This window comes from Hemiscyllium ocellatum, chromosome 37 (genome assembly GCF_020745735.1).
Source record: "Hemiscyllium ocellatum isolate sHemOce1 chromosome 37, sHemOce1.pat.X.cur, whole genome shotgun sequence".
In the NCBI taxonomy this organism is placed as follows: Eukaryota; Metazoa; Chordata; class Chondrichthyes; order Orectolobiformes; family Hemiscylliidae; genus Hemiscyllium; species Hemiscyllium ocellatum.
In genome coordinates, this window is record NC_083437.1 from 6283525 (window position 1) to 6305103 (window position 21579).

The window sequence follows — 21579 nt, forward strand, 5'->3', positions numbered from 1 at the left end:
AGCACCCGAGCTACAAATCTTCGCACAAACTTTGAATGGCTTCATTTTTTAAAACCTTTAGTCTTATGCTATTAATACTGTACAATATATACACATTACACTGACTCTTAAGTATGCAAACATGAACTACTACAGTCTGTTTTAGTCCTTTTCTTCCTACCACCGAACGCCATCATCTTCCCTCACCCTGTTACAACAATGCATCCGCAAAAACATAGGAGCAGGAGTAGGCCAACTGGCCCATTGAGCCTGTTCTACCATTCAATAAGATCATGGCTGATCATTTTCTTGACTCGGCTCTACTTACCTGCCCACTCATCATTACCCTTACTTCCTTTACTGTTCAAAAAATCTATTTTTTGCCTTAATAATGTCCAATGAGGTAGCCTGAAGTACTTCACTGAACAGGGAGTTCCATCAGTTCAATTACCCTTTTGGATGAAGAAGTTCCTCTTCAACTCAGTTCCAAATTACGTTTTCTTGTCCTGACACATGTATAACTTTCAAATTGAATAGCTGCAATAATAAGCTCCATCTGAACAGTCTAGAACTTTTGTCCGTAAATTTCTCAAAGCTTTAAGGCATTATAATCAGTACATACAATTGTCTCAGACACATTACTGACAATATAAATGTTGTAATGCCAGCACTAAGCTCAAGGTCTCCTGAATCATGGAATATTTCAGTTGCTGATCATTCAATTATTTTTCATACCAAATAGCATGAATTTAAAACTGTACAGTCCATTCGGTGTCACAAACGCCGAACTTATTTTCTCTCTGATACAGGTACATGCCAGTATACTTTGAGTAAGTCCAACTTAGAAATATAGCATGCTTGTTCCACCTTCTGAATACAGTCTTTCAAATGCAAAAAATGATATGAATCAGACTTTGCAACTGCATTGACTTTGCAACACTCCACACATAATTGTTGGGTACCATCTGGTTTTGGTATCATTACTAAGGGTGAGCTCCAGTCATTGTAATTCACTTCAATTATATTGAGCATGCATTCAATCTGTTTTTGAACCTGTGCCATTTGAAAGAGTTAAGTCTATAAGGATGTTGCTTAATTGGAACAGCATTTCCTATATCTAAATGATAGATTAACTCAGATTCTTCGGTGTATTCTTTTTGATACAAATTTCTTTAGTTTTTCATCTTTCTGTTACAATTCAGTTAATTTTTCTGAAGTAAAAATATCCACTTTGACCTCCACTTTTGTTTTCTTTTTTGTCAATCATCTGTTCAAATGTAGTCTCAGATAATTACACTTCACCTTCCTTATCTTTATTCTTTGATTTCTCTTCCTGTGTCAACTGTGGCTTTATGACCTTGTTCTCTCACAGTCAGGAAAATCATAGGCTACACTTCCTGTAATACCTCAATTGCTTGATTTCCACTGGCTTTTCAACCACAGGAGGCATCACTCCCACCTGTGATCCAGCTATATCCTTATCAAGGAGAAACTGTATTCCTGGAATGGAGACTTTTGCCTTGACTCTTTCCATCACTCCAGAACTTTTCACTGGACTTTCCAATCTCACTTGATATAATGGAACACTATTCTTCTCACCATGAATTCCGCATATTACCACCTCTTCTGGCAGTACTCCTTCTGAATTGCATACCTTTTCATCTCTCCCCATTAGAGATTGACATGCTCCCATAATTCCTTTATCTGCTCCTCCTGGTATATACTAGTAAACCTTATCCAAGCAAGTAAATTCTTTAAAGAGATCTGGCACTTTCTTCTCAACCAACCCCTAACCAGATTGTACATTTTGGTGCAGCTTTTTAGCTTCCACTGTGATTTCCTTTACCACTTGAACAAAATTCCTGGGCGTATCCTGTTTTCCCACATCCATCTTTCCAGTGCTTTTTCTAAACCAACACCACTGCAACTTCTTGAAAATACCTGAACTCTTTTACTTCTCTCTTCCCCATCATGGGATTCCTATTTATCTTGTAAGCTATCTTGACTATGTTCAATGAGATCTCCTTTTTCCTAACTACCTGAGGATTTCTTTTTTCCCCCAATTTCTGTCCTGCACAGACTGAAATTGATATCATCAGCCAAACTTTGATTTACAAGCTAACTCATAATCCAATGCCATTTCCATTGCTAATCCTGCAGTATTAACACTCTGCTCTCCCACATGAGTTCTCACTGCATCAGGAAGTGAATTTTTAAACTCCTCCAAAGTAATTGTCCTTCTAAGAGCATGATATATTTAGTCTATTTTCAATGCCCTTCTCCACCTATGAAAATTACTTTGTTTGATCCTTTCAAGTTTAATGTACATTTGACCAGGGTCCCTCCTTAGATTCCTAAGATGTTGTCTGTAGGCTTCTGGTACTAGCTCTTATGCACTTAAGATGACATTTTTCACTTCATTATACTCCCCAGATATCTCCTCTGATAGTGATGCAAGTTTCTCACTAGCTCTACCTACCAATTCTGTTTGGATAATCAAGACCCACATGGTCACCAGCTATTCCATTTGTTTAGCTACTTTCACAAATGAAATGAAAGTGTCTTCTCAATGCTTCTCGTCAATTTAGGCAATGCTGCCTTTGTCTTCGATGGGTTTGCTTATCATCACTTTCCTCTTCACTAATCCTACCTTCTACATTCAGCTCGGCCCCTTTTTAAGCAAACTTTCCTTTCTAATTGCCACCTTCTGAAGTTCAAACTGTCTCTTTCTGCTTTTCTTATCTTTCTTTCTCCTTTTTTTTTCTCTTCTTTTTTCTCCCTGTCTTCTCTCCCTCCTGCCTTTAATTGTGATTCAAACTGTTTGATTTCTTTTTCTATTTCCTTTTCCTCTAATTAAAACTGCTTCATTTGCAACTGAACTTTAGCCATTTTGAAAGGTTAAGATGTCATTTCTGGCAGTCATACATGGCAAACTATTGCTGCAATTAGCTTCCCTTGCGCACTGACAGAAGCAGCCCCAACTCCAGCTGGTCTGTGAATTCTTAAAGCCTGGCCTTGCTCGTTTCCTGTAAAACCCCCAAAATGACTTCTTCCATGCCTTAGTAACTAATTGTGACTGAAAGAGCCGTTACTGCACAAGCCACACCCTCTGTGTAATCCAACTGAATTCAATACCTGAAACAAAATTGCTAACACTTACCATTCACTGCCTTTGAGTCCAATAATCTTACAGTCAACCTGGAATTAGGGATTTTGATCACATTAAGAGTCTCCAATTTGTTTTGGACCAGACCAGACCCCCTCAAAGTATATTTAGAAAGTAGCCTAGACCGTATCTATTTCTTATTTTAAAGGTAAGTGTCTGGTGTGCTGTGTTCCAGATGCAATTCAAGTGGTCATTCTGCTTCATGCTAAGCAAAATACAATTTATTCAAACACTTTGGTTTAAAAAAACAATAAAAGAAAGATAACTTAATTCTATTGGTAAATTTAAAACTATTGTTAACTATTACAAATTAAATGTTCCAATATAATAATGTCCCATAACCACACCCTTGTCATAAAGGCAAATTCAGAAAACCAATGGTCATACGTGCAGTTCCCCAATCCAAGAGGAAAGCCATGCTAAATTGCCCGTAGTGTTAGGTAAGGGGTAAATGTAGGGGTATGGGTGGGTTTCGCTTCGGCGGGTCGGTGTGGACTTGTTGGGCCGAAGGGCCTGTTTCCACACTGTAAGTGTGGGCGGCACGGTGGCACAGTGGTTAGCACTGCTGCCTCACAGCGCCTGTAGACCCGGGTCAATTCCCGACTCAGGCGACTGACTGTGTGGAGTTTGCACGTTCTCCCCGTGTCTGCGTGGGTTTCCTCCGGGTGCTCCGGTTTCCTCCCACAGTCACAAAGATGTGCGGGTCAGGTGAATTGGCCAAGCTAAATTGCCCGTAGTGTTAGGTAAGGGGTAAATGTAGGGGTATGGGTGGGTTGCGCTTCGGCGGGTCGGTGTGGACTTGTTGGGCCGAAGGGCCTGTTTCCACACTGTAAGTCTAATCTAATCTAAAAACATTCTGACATTTTTGTGAGAGAATGAATGTAGCAACCAGGAGAGATTCACTGCTTTCCAACCCTGCTGAGACCCCAGCAACAACAGTGGGCAGCTCACTAAAACCATCCTGGATCTGAGAGCATGACCACACCTACTCAGGCTGCTTCTATTGTTCCAACTTAAACAACTTGTGAGGGTTTCGTTTTTTAAAAAATTTCTCATACACTGCTCGTACCTGTTCCCCAATCTCTCTCTAAAAGAAACCAAGATAAAACACACCTCTTAAAGCCACCGCATTGTCACAGATGGAAGGGGACATTCACAGATCTATGAGACAGCATTCACTCAGCAGTAACCTACTCATTGGCATTCTGTTTAGGTTCTGCATGGGTTACTTAGCTGCTGACCTCATTACAACTTTATTCCAAACATGGACCAAAGAGCTGAACTCTAGAAGTGAGTCGAAATTAACTTTTGTTAACATCAAGACAGTATTTGACTGACTATAGCATTGAGGAGCCCCAGCAAAGTTGAGTCAATGGGAATCTGGAAAAACTCTACATGTTGGAATCATACCTAAGACAAAGGAAAATAATTGTTGTTCGAGGTACATCATCTTGATCCCAGGACATTACTAGGAATGTTCCTCAGGATATTTCTTACACTCAACTACCTTCACTTGGTTCATAAACTCCAATCTGAGGATGTTCATTATTACTTGCATAGTATTCTTCATGACTCATTTGATATTGCAGCAGCCTATGCCCATGTACACGAAGAATGCTGTGAGGACTTCTGCAAGGCTCTGGGCCAAATGTTGGAAAATTTGATTAGTTAGGTGCTTGTTTTTTGACCAGTGCAGACTTGATGGACTATAGAACCATTTCTGTGCGTTGGATATCTATGACAAAATTTGGACTCGGTTTGATAAGTGGCATGCAACATTTGTGGCATAAAAATGCTAGGAAATGATGATATCCAAAAGAAAGTCAAACCATTTACTTTTGACATTCCTTGGCATTACTGTCATTGAAGTTTGCACTATCAAGATCTCAAAGATTACTTTTGACCAGAAACTGAACAGGACCAGCTATATAAATATTGTAGCTACAAGAGTAGGTCAGAGGCTAGGATTTCTTCGCAATTCATTCATGGAATGTAGATGTCATTGGCAGGGCAGCATTGATTGCCCATTCTTACTTGCATTGAGAAGGTGGCAGTGAGCCCCCTTCTTAAACCATTGAAGTCCATTGTAGGTTCACCCACAGTGCCATTCGTGAGAGTATTCCAGGATTTTGATCCATCGATACATAAAGAACAGCAATATATCTCCAAGTCTGGATGCTATGCAGTTTGAAGTGGAACTCGCAGATGATGGTGTTCTCGCAGCTGCCCTGTCCTTCCAGATGGTACTAGTCTTGGTGAATTTCTGCAGTGCATCTTGTAGATGATATACATTGTTCCTACTGAGCATCAGTGATGGAGGGAGTGAATGTTTGTGAATGTGGTGTCCAGCTTTGAGTGTTGCTGGGAGCTGCTTTTCATCCATTCCAGTGGGAAGTGTTCTATCACACTCCTGACTTTGTGCTTTGTAGATGGTGGGCAGATTCTGGGGAGTCCAAAGAAGAGTTACTTGTTCTTCTCATCACAGTCACAGCTAGTCCAGTTCAGTTTCTGGTCAATTAACATTGTTCATGGGGGATTCAGTGATGGTAATGCCAGTGAATGCCAAGAGATGGCAAATGCTGGAATCCAAGGTAGACGGGCAGGAGTCTGGAAGAATATGGCAAACCAGGCAGCATCAGGAGTTGGAGAAATTAATGTTTTGAGTGTAATCCTTCTTCAGGACTGGAGGTGTAGGTGGAAGGGGAGTTGCAGATAAAGGAGGTGGGGGCATAGGATGGTGAGGTGGGGATAGGTGGACACAGGTAGAGGGTACAACCTGGTTGGTTAATCGGAGGAATGAATCCGGTTGGTGACTGGAGAGAAGGTCAATGAGAGGAATGGAATGGAGGTGGAGGGGCTTGGAAGGGAGTCGGGTGATGGGAAGGGAAGTTACTTGAAATTGGAGAACTCCAATTGTTGAGTCTTCTGGGCTGTAGGCTGTCCAAGCAGAAAGTGAGGTATTGTTCCTTCAATTTCTGGTCTGATTCATTGTGGTAGTGGAGGAGGCCAAGGATGGTCATGTCGGAAAGGAGGTGGGAAGGGGAATTAAAATGGACAGTGACTGGGAAGGTCACTGGTAGTCTGGACAATGGACCTCTGTCGCATAGGCTGAACGCCAACTCTCTGACACCACATCCTATTTGCCCCTTGATCACAATCCCACCGTGACCCATCAGTCCAAAATCACTTGAACTGTGTGCCCTCATTGCCTCTGGTGATCTCCCATCCACTGCCTCCAATTTCATAGTCTCCCAGTTCTGCACTGCCCGGTTTTACATGCTCCCCAAGATCCATAAGCCCAACTACCCCAGCTGATCCCTTGTCTCTGCATGCTCCTGCCCCACCAAACTCATCTCATCCTTTCTTGACTCCATCCTGTTCCCCCTTGGTTCAGGCACTTCACACCTACATCCACAATGCCAACCATGCCCATCCAGTTCCCTGGACCCTAGCATTTTATCTGCACTATGGATGTGCAGTCCTTACACACATCCGTACCCAACAAGGACAGCCTCCAGGGCGTCTGCTTCTTCCTCTCCAACAGACCCATCCAGACACCCCACCACCACCAATACCCTCCTCCGCCTCGCCAAAATGTCTCCTATTTCCTTCAAATACAGGAAGTAGCCATGGATCTTCGGATAGGCCCCAGCTACACCTGCCTCTTTTCGGCTACATTGAACAATCCCAAACACAATAAAGACAGGGCGAAAGTGAGAACTGCAGATGATGGAGATCAGAGTCAAGATTAGAGTCGTGCTGGAAAAACATAGCAGATCAGACAGCATCCGAGGAGCAGGAAAATCGATTAATGAAGGGCTCCTGCCTGATACGTCAATGTTCCTGCTCCTTGGATGCTGCCTGACCTGCTTTGCTTTTCCAGCATGACTCTAATCTTGGCAATAAAGACAGGGTCTTCCTTGTCCTCAACTACCCTCCCGCCAGTCTCCACATTCTACATATCACCCTTAAACACTTCCGCAACTCCAACAAGACTACATCACCAAGAACATTTTCCCCTCCCGACCCCTCTCTGCCTACCGCAAGGACCGTTCCCTTGATTCATGCCATTCTCCCCACCAACCCCCCCAAACCCCAAGGTACCTTCCACTATAAGAGGAAAAGATTCAAAACCTGGCAGCCCATCACCCCTTCACCTCTATCTATGGCTCCAAATAGCCCTTCCAGGTGAGACAGAGGTTCACCTACTTCTCTTCCAACCTAGTTTACAGTATCCGGTGCTCCCAATGTGGTCTCCTCTACATTGAGGGGGAAGTGAGGACTGCAGATTCTGGAGATCAGAGCTGAAAATGTGCTGCTGGAAAAGCACAGCAGGTCAGGCAGCATCCAAGGAGCAGGAGAATCGACGTGAAGGGCTCATTAGAGGTAGGGACTATTAGTGTGTAACAAGAGCCCAATTCAGCCTTATTTATCAAGTTCGTTCATTTTCAATTGAGTCATGATTTAAGTTGAGTGGTTGCTTATTCAATTCTCAGTTTGAGTTTTGTTGCAATAATAAGCATCACACTTTATAATGAAGTATTTTCAGAGTGTGTAGAAAGATTGACAAGAATGATTCCAAGGATAAGATTTAATTTATGTGGGTAGATTGGCAAAGATGAGGCTGTTCCCTTGAGGGAAATGAAAATTGAGAGCAATTTCATAGTGATTAAGTGGCTGGTGACAATGTTTGGAAAAGGATTGGCACACAAATATGCAATATGTGATCAGTCGTATCCCACAAGGATCCGTGTTAGGGCCTCAATAATTCACATTAATGACTTGGCCAATGGCATAGAAAGTTATGTATCCAAATTTGCTGATGACATAAAGTTAAGTGGCATTGTAAACAATGACCATTTATCAATTCGTAATTTTGTACTTTTTTGCTGAGTGCACAGGCAGAACTATGTCAGATGGCATACAATGCAAGCAAGTATGGGGTTATCCATCTTGGATACAAAAGGATAGTTCATGGTATTTTCTAGGTGGTATGAAGTTAAATACATTGGATGTCCGGAGGGACTTGGGGGCTCAGGTGCATAGATCTTTGAAATGTCATGAATAGGTACAGAAGATAGTCAACAAAACTAATGAAATGCTGTCCTTTATAACTAGAGGACTGAAGTGTAAAGATACAGAAGTTATGCTGCAATTATACAAAACGCTGGTTAGATTCCACTTGGAGTATGGTGAACATATCTGGTACTGTAGGGCTGATATATTGAGACAATACAATAGAACATTACAGCGCAGTACAGGCCCTTTGGCCCTCGATGTTGCGTCGCCCTGTCATACTAATCTGAAGCCCATCCCACCTACACTATTCCATGTACGTCCATATGCCTATCCAATGACGACTTTAATCTACTACCGTTGCAGGCATAGCATTCCATACCCTTACTACTCTCTGAGTAAAGAAACTACCTCTGACATCTGTCTTATACCTATCTCCCCTCACTTTAAAGTTGTGTCCCCTCGTGTTTGCTGTTCCCAAATTTGGAAAAAGGCTCTCCCTGTCCACCCTATCTAACCCTCTGATTATCTTGTATGTCTCTATGAAGGTTTACAACAGTGAAACCTGGTTTTGGGTTATCAGGAAAGGTTATACAAATTAGGCCTTATTCTCTAGAATTTAAAAGGTTAAGGAATCACACCCATGTCAGATTTCATTCATTGTGAATCTTAAATCAATCCAGTAGTTTCATGATCACAATTGCTGTTACAAGCTTTTCAGTTCAAGATTTAATTAACTGAATCGAAATTATAGACATCAGCTTTGTTGTCGAGATTCAAACGCAAGATTGAAATTCAATCAATTCGAGATTCAATCAGAGTCTAGGCCTCTGATTATTAGCCCGTTTACATAAGCAAAGACTACTGTACTTAAATCATGTGTTTACCAGGCAAAGCAACTGGTTAATTCTTGATGTGTTCCAAATGACTATCAGTATTAAACTATAATTCTAATTCAGTTTTCTTTCACTTTGCTGTTATTTATTTATAAGTGGAGGAACAAATGTGTGTACATGTTCAGTGACCACCCTTTAGATTTGTCTCCTTCATTCTTTGTTTCTGGTGGCCGAGCTATTGCCCCACGTGCTGTCCTATTTCTTGAATGTAATTCTTCCTAAAGTGGAGCCTGATTTCTTTTTTTCTTTTGGTGTTATTTGTGTACTTTTGCTACATTAACTTACTGCCACTCCTTTCTAAAGATGAGGTGTAAGAATAAAATCATATGAAGACCTGGGAAAAACTGCATGGTCACATGAGTGGTAATCATTAAAATCTTAAAAGGGCCAATATTTAGATTGCAGGTATTTGATTTTTATACGAAGTTTTGAACCATATTCAAATCACAAAAAAGTGGTACCTACGGTAGGTAATTTAAAACAAAATTTATTTTCATAATTGTACTAATTTGAATTAGTGTTGTCTAATTCGTTTAATGTCTCATATAATTCTACTGTCATTGAGGTGAATTACAATTCTCTCCACAGCCAATCACTACGTATTTTTCATATTTGGAAAATTTTTACTGAATTTAAAGGAAGTATAATTTGAACAGATGCCATTTGTATGAAGGAGTTTTTAAGCTCTAATCTTTTGAGTGGGGTTCTCTGTACAATGCTGATATAGCAGATATCTGTTGGCTTCTGTGTTGCTCTGATGTGCTGTTTTCTTTCAGATCGAAAAAGGCTTGAACTTGGCTGGCTTTGGAAAACACGTGTGAAGTGCAGGGTGCAAAACACAATAGTAGGACTTGAACCTTAAGCCTTTCTCCCACGTAAAGCTTAGCATTTAGGTATTTAAAAAGCACGCACATTTGAAAGTTGGGATATGTGGGAAAGCAGCATGATGTCGTTGTCTATTGGTCGGAGTGGGCGACAGGAGAAAGGTCAAGAAAACTCTTTAATCCTTTTGTTAGTATATGGTTGGTAGACTTGGGGAAATAGTTAAAGTTTCAGTGCGGTAAGTTGATTTATGAAAGAGAAAAGTACCTTTTTAACTCAATCTGAGTAGTTTAACCCTTGTTCCATTCATTGATAAATGTGTAACTAATTTCAAAAATATGCTCAATCCGAGATGATGATTTGAGGTGGAAGAAATATTGTTATTTTTGTTTTATTTTAGAAAAACATACACACATGGCTTTTTCTCAATCACTGTTAATGGTTAGTGATCATGAGAAAAGAGTTTTGGCTAGGAAAAATAAAAAAACTTCCAGGCTCTCTCAACTTCCAAATGATACTCCACTATCTTCTTCCTATTACTAATTCATTTTTAGCTTTTGTTAAAATAATTAGGTTTATCATAGACTTTCTTGTCCACGGTCAGTGGTGAAGGGAGTCATCATATCCTGTTGTAATACTTAAGGATATAGATGTATTATGATTTAAAAGTGCCAATTTCTTTTTTGACTTTAGTAGAATAAGTAGTTATCATCAATAGACAAAAGTATTTTAACACAACTTTAATTAGGTCTTCCCTTACTCAAATTTTTTATTACTTTTGTGAAATTTTTAGAATGTAAATACATGACTCTCACTTCTGACATGTTCTAGCAGCAAGATCACTTTAGCAGATAATTACGTTGTAATTTGTGTTTTTACTAAAGAAAATTATTCTTTATGCATTGGTCACAATTTTGCAAAATGCCTTAGTTTCTGGAAGGGTCCAGGTAGGCTAGAAAATAGTCAAATTAGCACCTCTATTCAAGAAAGGTGGGGGATAGAAAATGTGGAACTGTTGACCAGTTATCCTAACATCTGTCATAGAGAAATTATAAGAATCCATTATTAAGGAGGTTATAGCAGGAGACTTAGAAATTCATAATTTTAATTGACAGAGTCAACATGGCTTTGTGAAAGGAAAGTGTATTTATTTAATTCTTTAGACTTTTTGAGCAAGTATTTTCTAAAGTAGATACAGGGAAAATGGTAGCTGTGGTGTACTTAGACTTTTGGAAAGTATTTGATTCACATTGTTGCGCAAAGTAAGAGCACTCGGCATAAGAGGTGACATTTTCGGTAAAAGACTAATTTGCTAACAGTCGGGATAAATGACTCTTTTCTGTCTGTATATTACTGGCAGAGTGCCACAGGAATTGGTATTGGGTCTCAACTGTTTACAATCTAGAGACTACAAAGGGCCAGAAAGATTGAGTGAGTAGGGAAAGATTTGGCAGATGGAGTACAATGTGAGCATAAGGAAACTTTTCCATTTTGGCAGAAAGGACAGGTAAGTAGAATAATATTTAAATTGAGATGATTACAGAACTCAAATGTAGAGAGGGATCTGGATATTATAGTACATGAAACCAATAGTTTGCCTGTGGGTACAGAAAGTGATTAGGAAGCAAATAGATGTTGGCATTCATTTTAAGGAGAATGAAATACAAGATTAGGGAAATTTTATTATAGGTGTACACGGCCAAGATGAGACCACATCTGGAAGAAAAGGAAAACGTGGGTGTCCTTATTTTGAAAAATCATAATTGCCTTGAAAATAGTTTGGAGATAGTTTACATGATTCGTTCTGCGATTAAGAGATTATTTTGAGGAAAGATTGGCCAGGCTGAGCCAGTATCCATTGGAGTTTAGAAGACAGAGGTGATATTTTTTGGAAAATGTAAGAGCCTGATGGAACTTGTCTCAGTGATATGCTGAAAGGATGCTTTCTATTGTCAGAGAGACTAGAGGTAGGGAATAAGAGTTCTTTCGTTTAAGACAGATGAGATTTCTTTTGAGAGTTAGGCTTTAGTGGCGTTCTCTTTCCAGAAGGTAGAGGAGACTAGGTCATTGCATTTAGTCAAGGTAGAGTAAGATAGATCGGTTTACAGACCAAAGAGTTAAGGATTATGAACAGCAGGCAGAATAGTGTGCTTGAGACAACTAACAGCCATGCTCCTAAATCCTGTGTGCCTATCCTGTGCTAATTGCCTGATGCAGAACATTGTTGCTTGAAGTTTTGATTCTAAAGTGGCAAGGTTTATAATAGCTAATTTAAAAAATAAAATTTATCTAAGCTTGAATAAGAAAACATTAATATTCTAGTGATGCTTAGTTAAAACAGACAAGCTTTTATTCTTTAAAAAAAGTTAATGTTTCAATTATAGTATACTTACCTCATTTCTTGAAATTTCTGATAATGCATGCTGTGTAGCAATACATGCCATGTAAAAGAAAGTAATTCATCCATTATTGTTGGAGACTGGAATGTGAGGCATCAACTTTGCAATATTTTACTACTTAGTTAGAATGAATAAAAATAAATTAGATCTAGAAAGCAGATATTGGAGAAGAACTAAACACGAAACAGGAAGTTGTTTGGAGCCAGGAGTTTTTTTTTATCGTCTTATAAGTTGTGTTAAACAATATTAAATACAACATGAGAGAAGATTTCAGAATTGTTTATCACTTACAATGCAAAATCCATTTAATTAGGGCTGTACAGATGTTATTTCAATGAAAATAAAATTTGGCTGCTTCTGTTTGCAATTTGTTATTTTTTTCTGAATGGAAGAAGGTTAAACATTTGAATTGCGCTAAATGAAGAATAAACTTAATTGTAATTCCTAAAGTGTTTGAAATGTCCTTGTAAAGCTTAGAATTTGAGCCCCAAACATTTTTTGCTATTTTAGCTCATTTTGCACAATAATCATTGGAAGAGATTGGCTATATTATTCCCACCTATAACTGAAGTTTGATTTTCAAAAACATTACTTTTTCAAAAATAATACAAGGAGTTAAAACAACATGTACTTGTTACATCTGATACCCATGCAGTGCAAAGGCAAACTGCCCATTTTCAGCCTTCTTTCATACATTGATAACAGGCCTGGATTCATGAAATAATGCCCATAGCCAAAAACTCAAGGTTTTTGACTCTGCTGACAAAACAATCAACAAGCATATAAATAAGTTTGGCTTGACTGCACTGAACAGGCATGTTATGCTAATGTTGGTTTTATTGAGGTTGTTAGACATGTTCTTAAAGTAGGGATGTCTTGAAAGTTGCAGATACTGATATCTGCTTGCATACATACAACAATTAATTTATCTTCTCCAATGTGAAAATTATACATCACAATAGCTAAATGTAATCCTGGCATATCAAAGAGGCCACTGCACAATTGACTTTTTAAAAATTGTTAGGACAAACTTTTTCAGAAAGATGTTCTAAATTCTGGTGTTGTTAGTAAGTTATTATAGATTGTTCTTTGTGGTAGCTTGCAATGCTGTCATTGATTTGTTTTTTTTTAAAAAAAGTAATGATATTATCAAGGTGTTAATTTGTATCATGACATCCCTACTGAATCGTTCTCCCTCAAGCCCAATAGTGGTCCAGTGTTTCTTAAAACAAGTATCTGATTTAAGAAAAAAAACGATACAATTGCTCTTTTCTGACCCAAAGTAGTATTTTAAAAATTCCCCCTTTTGGCTATGTACTTCAGATGCTGGAAAGTCAGAGTCGAAAAGTGTTGCACTGGAAAAAGCAAATCAGAAATGATTCATCAGGAACATTCCTGGTGAAGGGTGTATGTCCAAAATATCGACACTCCCACTCCTTAGAAGCTGCCTGACCTGCTGTGCTTTTTCCAGCACCATAGTTTTCGACTTTTCTCTGACAAAGCCATGTTAACTATTCCTCATCAAATTTTGCCTCTCTAAATGGAGATTAATTTTCTCTTTCACTATTTTCTTCAATAGTTTCGCTACCACAAATGTTAGACCCATTGGTCTATAGTTCCCTGGTCTATGGTTACCAACCATATTTGCTGTCCACTGATTCATTTCTTCCCTCTAGTTCACAATGAATAAACGTTCATATTCACCACCATGCACCTCCCCACAGGCCCCAATGCTGACCTGGCTCCCAGGTAAGTGACCCAATTATTTTGAGCCCTTTTTTAATGGGGAAGGAATGTCCACGTTGATCCAAAATCCAGAAATGCATTGCTTCCATACTGTACTGTTTTTAGATACATCAAGTTACACTCTGCCTGTACTACTCCTTATCTAAGATAATTCTAGCAGTGTAGTATTTTACTCCAGTTTCAACTAGACGTGGCTCATAGAATTAATATTGTAATTATCTGATTGACTCTATTTTTGATTTTAGGTATTTTCCAGTATGCTAAGAAGTTGTTTCTTAGTGAGCAGGCAGGCCGGATCCACCTTCAAGAACTTGCACGAAAGAATATCGCTAATGCGCTATCTCTTACAAACCTCATGATGGGACTCTCTTCAATTCTGTGTAGCTTAAATGAGTAAGTACTAAAGACATGCTTTAAATTGAAAAACCAAAGGATGCAGCAAGAAATAAATGGTTAAAAGCATTTAAAACAAGACAAAGGAGAGGGGTCCTAAGGAAGATAGCTGAAGAGATTGTGGATGTAGTGGTGGTAATCTTTCAGTAATCACTGGAGTCAGGGAAGGAGCCAGAGAACTGGAAAATGACTTCTGTAATACCTATTTTTAAGAAGGGTGGAGGCAGAAATGGGAAATTATCAGCCAGTTAGACTGACCTAGGTCATTGGTAAGAATTTAGAATCCTTTTATTAAGGATGATAGTGTGGAGTAATTGAAAGTACACAGCAAGGTAGGATTGAGTCAGCATGGCTCCATCGCGGGGAGGTCATGCCTGACAAATCGATTAGAATTCCTTTTTAAAATTTATTCTTAGGATGTGGATGTCACTAGCCAGGCCAGTATTTATTGCCCAGAGGACACATGAGTGTCAACCACATTGCTGTGGGTCTGGAGTCACATGTAGATCAGACTGGGTAAGAACAGCAGATTTCTTTCCTAAAGGACATTAGTGAACCAGATGGGTTTTCCTGACAATCAGAAACAGTTTCATGGTCATCAGCAGAATCTAATTTCTATAATTTTAATCAAATTAAAATTCAGCCATTTGTTATGGTGGGATTTGAACCCAGGTCCTCAGGACATTACCGGTCTCTGGACTAATAGTTTAGTGATAATACCATTAGGTCATTTCCACCCCAGTAAGTAGCAATAAACAAGATAGACAAAGGGGAGCCAGTGGACATGAGCTATTTGGATTTCCAGAAAACTTTTGACAAGGAGACTACAAGTGGGAGGTGTTTAAGAGTACGATGATGAGAGTTCAGAAGCATTTTGATTCTGTTGGAGTGAAAGGTAAGGCTGGTACGATTTAGGAACAATGGATGAATAAAGATATTGATGTTCTAGTCAAGATAAAAGAGAATCTTATTTTAGAAATAGACAGCTTGGTTCAATTGAATCTCTTAAAGCATTTTTAAAACTGAAATTGGGAAGGGAAAGAGGAGATATGAGATATGGCAGATAAGGTTAAGGATAATCCAAAGAGGTTCTACAAATACATTAAGAGCAAGAGGGTAATCAGAGAGAGGTGTAAAGGTCAAGAAGGTCATCTTTGTATTGAACCCCAGGAGGTGGAAGAGATACTACATGAATATTTCACGTCAGTTTTTACTGTAGAGCGAGAAATGGCATCTTGAGAATGCAACGAGATAAACTTTGATGTTTTTAAAACAGTTCACATTGGAGAAAAGGAAGTTTGGGAGGTCTTAGCGAATATAAAGGTAGGTAAATCTCCGGGACCTAATGTATTCCAAAATGTTGTGGGAAATAAGAGAGGAAATTATGAGATCCCTTGCAGAAATATTGAATCATCTATAACTACAGGTGAGGTGCCTGATGACTGGAGGGTGACTAATAGAACATAGAACATAGAAAAATACAGCGCAGTACAGGCTCTTCGGCCCTCGATGTTGCGCCGACCGAAGCCTACCTAACCTACACTAGTCCAATAACCTCCATATGCTTATCCAATGCCCGATTAAATGACCATAAAGAGGGAGAGTCCACCACTGCTACTGGCAGGGCATTCCATGAACTCACGACTCGCTGAGTAAAGAATCTACCCCTAACATCTGTCCTATACCAACCTCCCCTTAATTTAAAGCTGTGTCCCCTAGTAACAGCTGACTCCATTAGTGGAAAAAAGGTTCTCACTGTCAACCCTATCTAAACCCCTAATCATCTTGTACACCTTATTAAATCTCCCCTAAACCTTTTTTTTCCCCAATGAGAACAGCCCCAAGTGCCTCAGCCTTTCCTCATATGATCTTCCTACCATGCCAGGCAACATCCTGGTAAACCTCCTTTGCTCCTGTTCCAGTGCCTCCACATCCTTCCTATAGTATAGCGACCAAAACTGCACACAACACTCCAGATGAGGCCGCACCAGAGTCTTATACAACTGCAACATGACCTCAGGACTCCGGAACTCAATTCCTCTACCAATAAAGCCCAGTACGCCATATGCCTTCTTCACAGCACCATTTACCTGGGTGGCAACTTTCAGAGATCTGTGTACATGGACATCAAGATCCCTCTGCTCATCCACACTACCAAGTAGCTAAAAGTAATATTGTACTTTTGTTTAAGAAAAGTTGTAAGGAGAAACTATGGAACTATAGACCTGTGATTCTGACTTTGGTTGTGGTTAAATCATAAAAGATAGGATTTATGGATATTTAGAGAGACAAAAATTGATTAAGGATAGTTAGCATGGTTTTGTGTGAGTAAAGTAGTGTCTTTAAAACTTGATTGAGGTTTTTGAGGAATTTACCAAAAAGATAGAGGATGGCAGATCGTTAGGCATTGTTTATTGGGATTTTAATAAAACCTATATCCAGATTCTGCATGGTAGACTAATTAGTAAAGTAAGTTCAGATTGAGTTACCAATTGATTACATAATTGGCTCAACAACAGGAGATAGAAAGTGATGGTGGAGGTTTGCTTTTTGCAGACAAAAAACTGCAGATGCTGGAATCCAAGATAAACAAGCTGGAGGCTGGAAGAATGCAGCAAGCCAGACAGCATCAGGAGGTGGAGAAGGGTTACACCCGAAACGTTGACTTCTCCACCACCTGATGCTGCCTGGCTTGCTGTGTTCTTCCTGCCTCCTCTTTTAGCCTTGGAGGCCTGTGACCAGTGGTGTTCCAAGGGATTGGTTCTAGGTTCTCTTTTGTTTGTCATTTACATAAGTAATGAGAATTTAGAAAGCATGGTTAGTAAACTTGCAGATGATAACAAAATTGGTGGTGTTGTAGACAGTGAAGAAGGTTTTTGTAAGATTATAAAGGGATCTTGATCAAATGGGTCAATGGGCTGAAAAATAGCAGATGAAGTTCAATCTAGATAAATGTGAGATTTTGCATTTTGGTACAAACGAGAATAGGATTTATACAATTAATGGTAGGGTCTTGGGAATGTTATAGAACAGAGGGACCTAAGGGTGGCAGGTACATAATTCTTTGAAGTTTGTGTCATATATAAACAGGGTGGTTAAAAAGGCATTTGGCATGCTTGCTTCATTGCTAAGTCCTTTGAGTATAGAAGTTGGGTAGTCACATTGAGATTGTACAGGGTTGGTGAGGCCTCTTCTAGAATACTGTATCCAGTTTTAGGAAGGAAAGTTGGAGAGGGTTCAGAAGAGATTTACTAGGATGTTGCCGGGTATGGAAGGTTTGAGTTATAAAGAAAGGCTGAGACATTTTTCGTTAGAGTATAGAAGGTTGAGAGATGATCTGAGAGAAGTTTATAAAATAATGAGATATTGATGAAGTTAATAGTTTTGTTTTACCCAGATAGGGGATTTCAAGACTAGGGGACACATTTTAAGGTGAGGGGAGAGAGGTTTTAAAAAAAAAGGCAATTTTTTTGCACAGAAGATGGTTCACATGTGGAATGAAATTTCTGAGAAAGTCGTGGATGCAGGTACAGTTACAACATTTAAAAGACATATGCATAAATCCATGAATATGAAAAGTTTGGAAGGATATGTACCAGGAGCAGGCAGTGGGACTAGCTTACAAATGTGATTGAATTCTTTGAGGGAGTGACAAGGAGCATCACTGAGGGTAGTGCAGTAGATTTTGTCTATATGGATTTTAGCAAGGCACTTCACAGAATCCTACATGGACTTTGGTCAGAAACGTAAAAGCCCTTGGGATACGAGATAATGTGTCAAATTAGATCCAAAGTTGGCTTAGTAACAGGAAACAAAGGGGATTGATTGATGGCTGTCCTTGTGAATGAAAAGCTGTTTCAAGTGGTGTACCACAGGGCTCAGTGTTGGGACCCCTACTGTTTCTTCTATAAATTTTAATGGTTTGGACTTGAATGCAGGGGTGCCCAATTTGGAAATTTACAGACAACACAGAAATTAACTAATTAGTGAATAGTTGGGTTGATGGAGTGGCAGGAAAGTGGTAGATGGAGTTCAACCTGATAAGTGTGAGCTAATGCATTTAGCCAGATCAAACAGTAAAACACAATAAACGAGAATATACTGAGAGGAATAAATGAAATGAGAGATCTTTGTGTGCCAGTGTACAAGTCCCTAAAGGTAGCAGTACATGAAACAAAGATAATGTTGTAAGATTGTAAAGAAGGCACATGGAATGCTGTCCTTCAATGGTAGAGATATAGAATACAAAAGTAGGAATATAATACTGAAACCGTAAACTATCTGATGAGGCCATAACTGGAGAATTGTGTGCAGCTCTGGTCATAGGAAGGACATAATTATTCTGGAGAGAGTTACTATAACACTAACAGGGCTGGAGACTTTTAGCTATGAGGAGAGTTTGGAGTTGTTTTCCTTGGAACAGAAAAGGCTGAGGAGTGACATAATTGAGGCATACAATATTGAGGGGTAGAGAAAGTAGACATGAGAAATCCATTCTTCTCAGCAGAGAATTCAAAGATGAGGGATCAAGTGTTGATGTTAAGTGGCATCAGGATTAGAGAGGATGTGAGGAAGATCTTTTTATGCAGGGGTGGTCAGTGTCTGGAACTCGCTGCCTAAGTTGATGGTGAAAGCAGAGACCCTAAACTCTTTTTTTTAAAAGGATGTGGATTGTCACCTTAAGTGCTGTAAGCTGTAGGGCTGTGGGCTATGTGCCTGAAGATTTTGGAGTCGACATGGACATGATGGGCCAAATATCCCCCTTCTGTGCTATACCATTACTATGGCTGTAAGGCATAGCCAGGATCAAATGACAAAGCAGACTCAGTGGGCCAAATTGCCTCATTTTGCTCATATGCTTTATGATCTTGTCATCTATGAAGGGATTTGAAGATCAGGGCGATTGATTTAAATCTGAGCAGTGACTAGTGTAAATTAGTGGGCAACTGAGTGACTGGTGAGCAGAATTTTAGACTAAATGCAGGTGACTATTTGCATAGCTGGAGATTTGGTTGCTGAAGTTAGAGGATCTGTATATTTAAGGGAGTGCGTTCAAAGTGTCGATGATCAATGTGTCCTGCAATTCACATTAATTTTCGCAGCTAGCTGCATTCTTCATCGACGCACGAGCCGAGTGATCCACCGTTAAGAGTTGTCTGAATTGGGTTTTTCTTTCGGTCTCTTCCTCGCCAGAGGAAAGCAACCCGGACCACACATACACTCCCCACCTTAGCAGCACCCACCTGCCTGCCCACAGCGGCCGTGCGTGAGCAGGGTGGCGTGAAGCTGTGGGGAGCACCAGCCTGGTGCGGCCCATGGAAACGTACGTCTATGGAAAAAATAAATACAGGGTGCCCAAGAGGCGGTGCATGTCGGCACGCACAGCAGCAACGGAGGCAGGATCTCCACCACCAGCGTCCGTCAAGTGTCACGAGGCGTGCAGCAGCTTTGCCCGAGGAAAAGCAGAGGCGGAAACGGGACCCGCAATCGGTTCAGCAGCGTCACTGACACAAACACATGGCAGAGCGTCGGCGAGCGGACTTCTGCGTGGAGTCAGGGGCCTCACTGGCCAGAGCTGACGGCCGACCGGCCCACCCACCGCTGGGATGGGCTGAGAAACATCAAACCCGTTTCCTCCCTCACAGCGCAGCTTGCCCGCAAGCCACCGACCACCGATCGATGCCAGGCACCCCGACTGAGAGCGCGATCGCTCGTTAACCCTGCTGGCAGTTCGCTCGGGATCATGACTGCACGGAGCTCGAGAAACGACGGGCGGCAACTCAGGAGTCTTTAAACCACCGCCAACAGCCCGCAAATGCACAGAGGCCCTGATGGGAATGTGTGAGTGACGTGCTGAAGGGAATAGGTACCCCGTGGGGTTGAAGGGAGCATGACAAGACAGCCCCGACGGAAACTCAACCAATTTGAGAACAAAAGACCTGCGCTGCATCGCCAGCTTCGTTTCCCGTGGCTGGAGAGTACACCGGAGCCCTCCGTCTGACGCAAGCTCCCGACGACGCGGTGCCGCCAAGCAGCAGGACCGGGACCTGGTGTGGCTCCCTTTTCGTCGATCACAGACCGGTCGGCACTGCTGATGAGATGGTGGAACGGGCTCGGCCCTTGTGACAAAGGGCAGTGCGAACCCACCCGCACGCATGCGTTGGGGATGGGTTCGGCAAACGGAGATTTGCAATCGGAAAGTGTCCCCCTGCCCGCGCAGGTAGGTGCCCAACAGTTTGGGAGGGTTTTGACGGCGACCATGGCCGCAGGGCCTGCTACCCTGACGAGCTCTCCTGCTGGCCCCAAAACCACCCCCGCGAGACAAGGTGAACCGGAAAACGGGCGTACCCCCAGCCGATAATGATCCTTCCGCAGGTTTACCGACGGAAACCTTGTTACAACTTTTACTTCCTCTAGATAGTCAAGTTTGATCGTCTTCTCAGCGCTCCACCAGGGCCTTGTCCGACACCGGCGAGGCCGATCCGAGGACCTCACTAAACCATCCAATTGGTAATAGCGACAGGTGGTGTGTACAAAGGGCAGGGACTTAATCAATCCGAACTTATGACCCACACTTACTGGGAATTCCTCATTCATGGGAAATAATTGCAATTCCCAATCCCCATCACGAATGGGGTTCACCGGGTTACCCACACCTGGCGGCGTAGGGTAGACACACGCTGATCCGTTCAGTGTAGCGTGCGTGCAGCCCCAGACATCTAAGAGTGTCACAGACCTGTTATTGCTCAATTTCGTGTGGCTGTACACCACTTGTCCGTCTAAGAAGTTGGACCATGACCGCTCTGGGTCACGTAACTATTTAGCATGTGGGAGTCTCGTTCTTTATCGGAATTAACCAGACAAATCACTCCACGTGCACCACCACCCACAGAATCGAGAAGGAGCTATCAATCTGTCAATCCTTTCCGTGTCCGGGCCGGGTGAGGTTTCCCATGTTGAGTCAAATTAAGCCGCAGGCGTTACTCCTGGTGGTGCCCTTCTGTCAATTCCTTTAAGTTTCAGTTTGCAACCATACTCCCCCCAGAACCCAAAGACTTTGATTTCCCGGAAGCTGCTCGGTGGGTCATGGGAATAACGCCGCCGGATCGCTAGTTGGCATCATTTATGGTCGGAACTACGACAGTATCTGATCGTCTTCGAA

The 21579-nt window shown here is 41.1% G+C and overlaps 1 protein-coding gene and 1 pseudogene across 1 annotated transcript in view; one reads left to right on the forward strand and one right to left on the reverse strand.

Moving 5' to 3' along the window:
* Positions 1 to 21579, forward strand: part of tmem269 (transmembrane protein 269) — a 57171-nt gene that overhangs the window by 1734 nt on the left and 33858 nt on the right. The window contains exons 2-3 of the mRNA XM_060851909.1: positions 9881 to 9901; positions 14270 to 14417. Coding sequence (XP_060707892.1) covers positions 9881 to 9901; positions 14270 to 14417 — 169 coding nt within the window. The remainder of the gene's footprint in view (positions 1 to 9880; positions 9902 to 14269; positions 14418 to 21579) is intronic.
* Positions 19428 to 19571, reverse strand: LOC132833837 (5.8S ribosomal RNA; annotated as a pseudogene).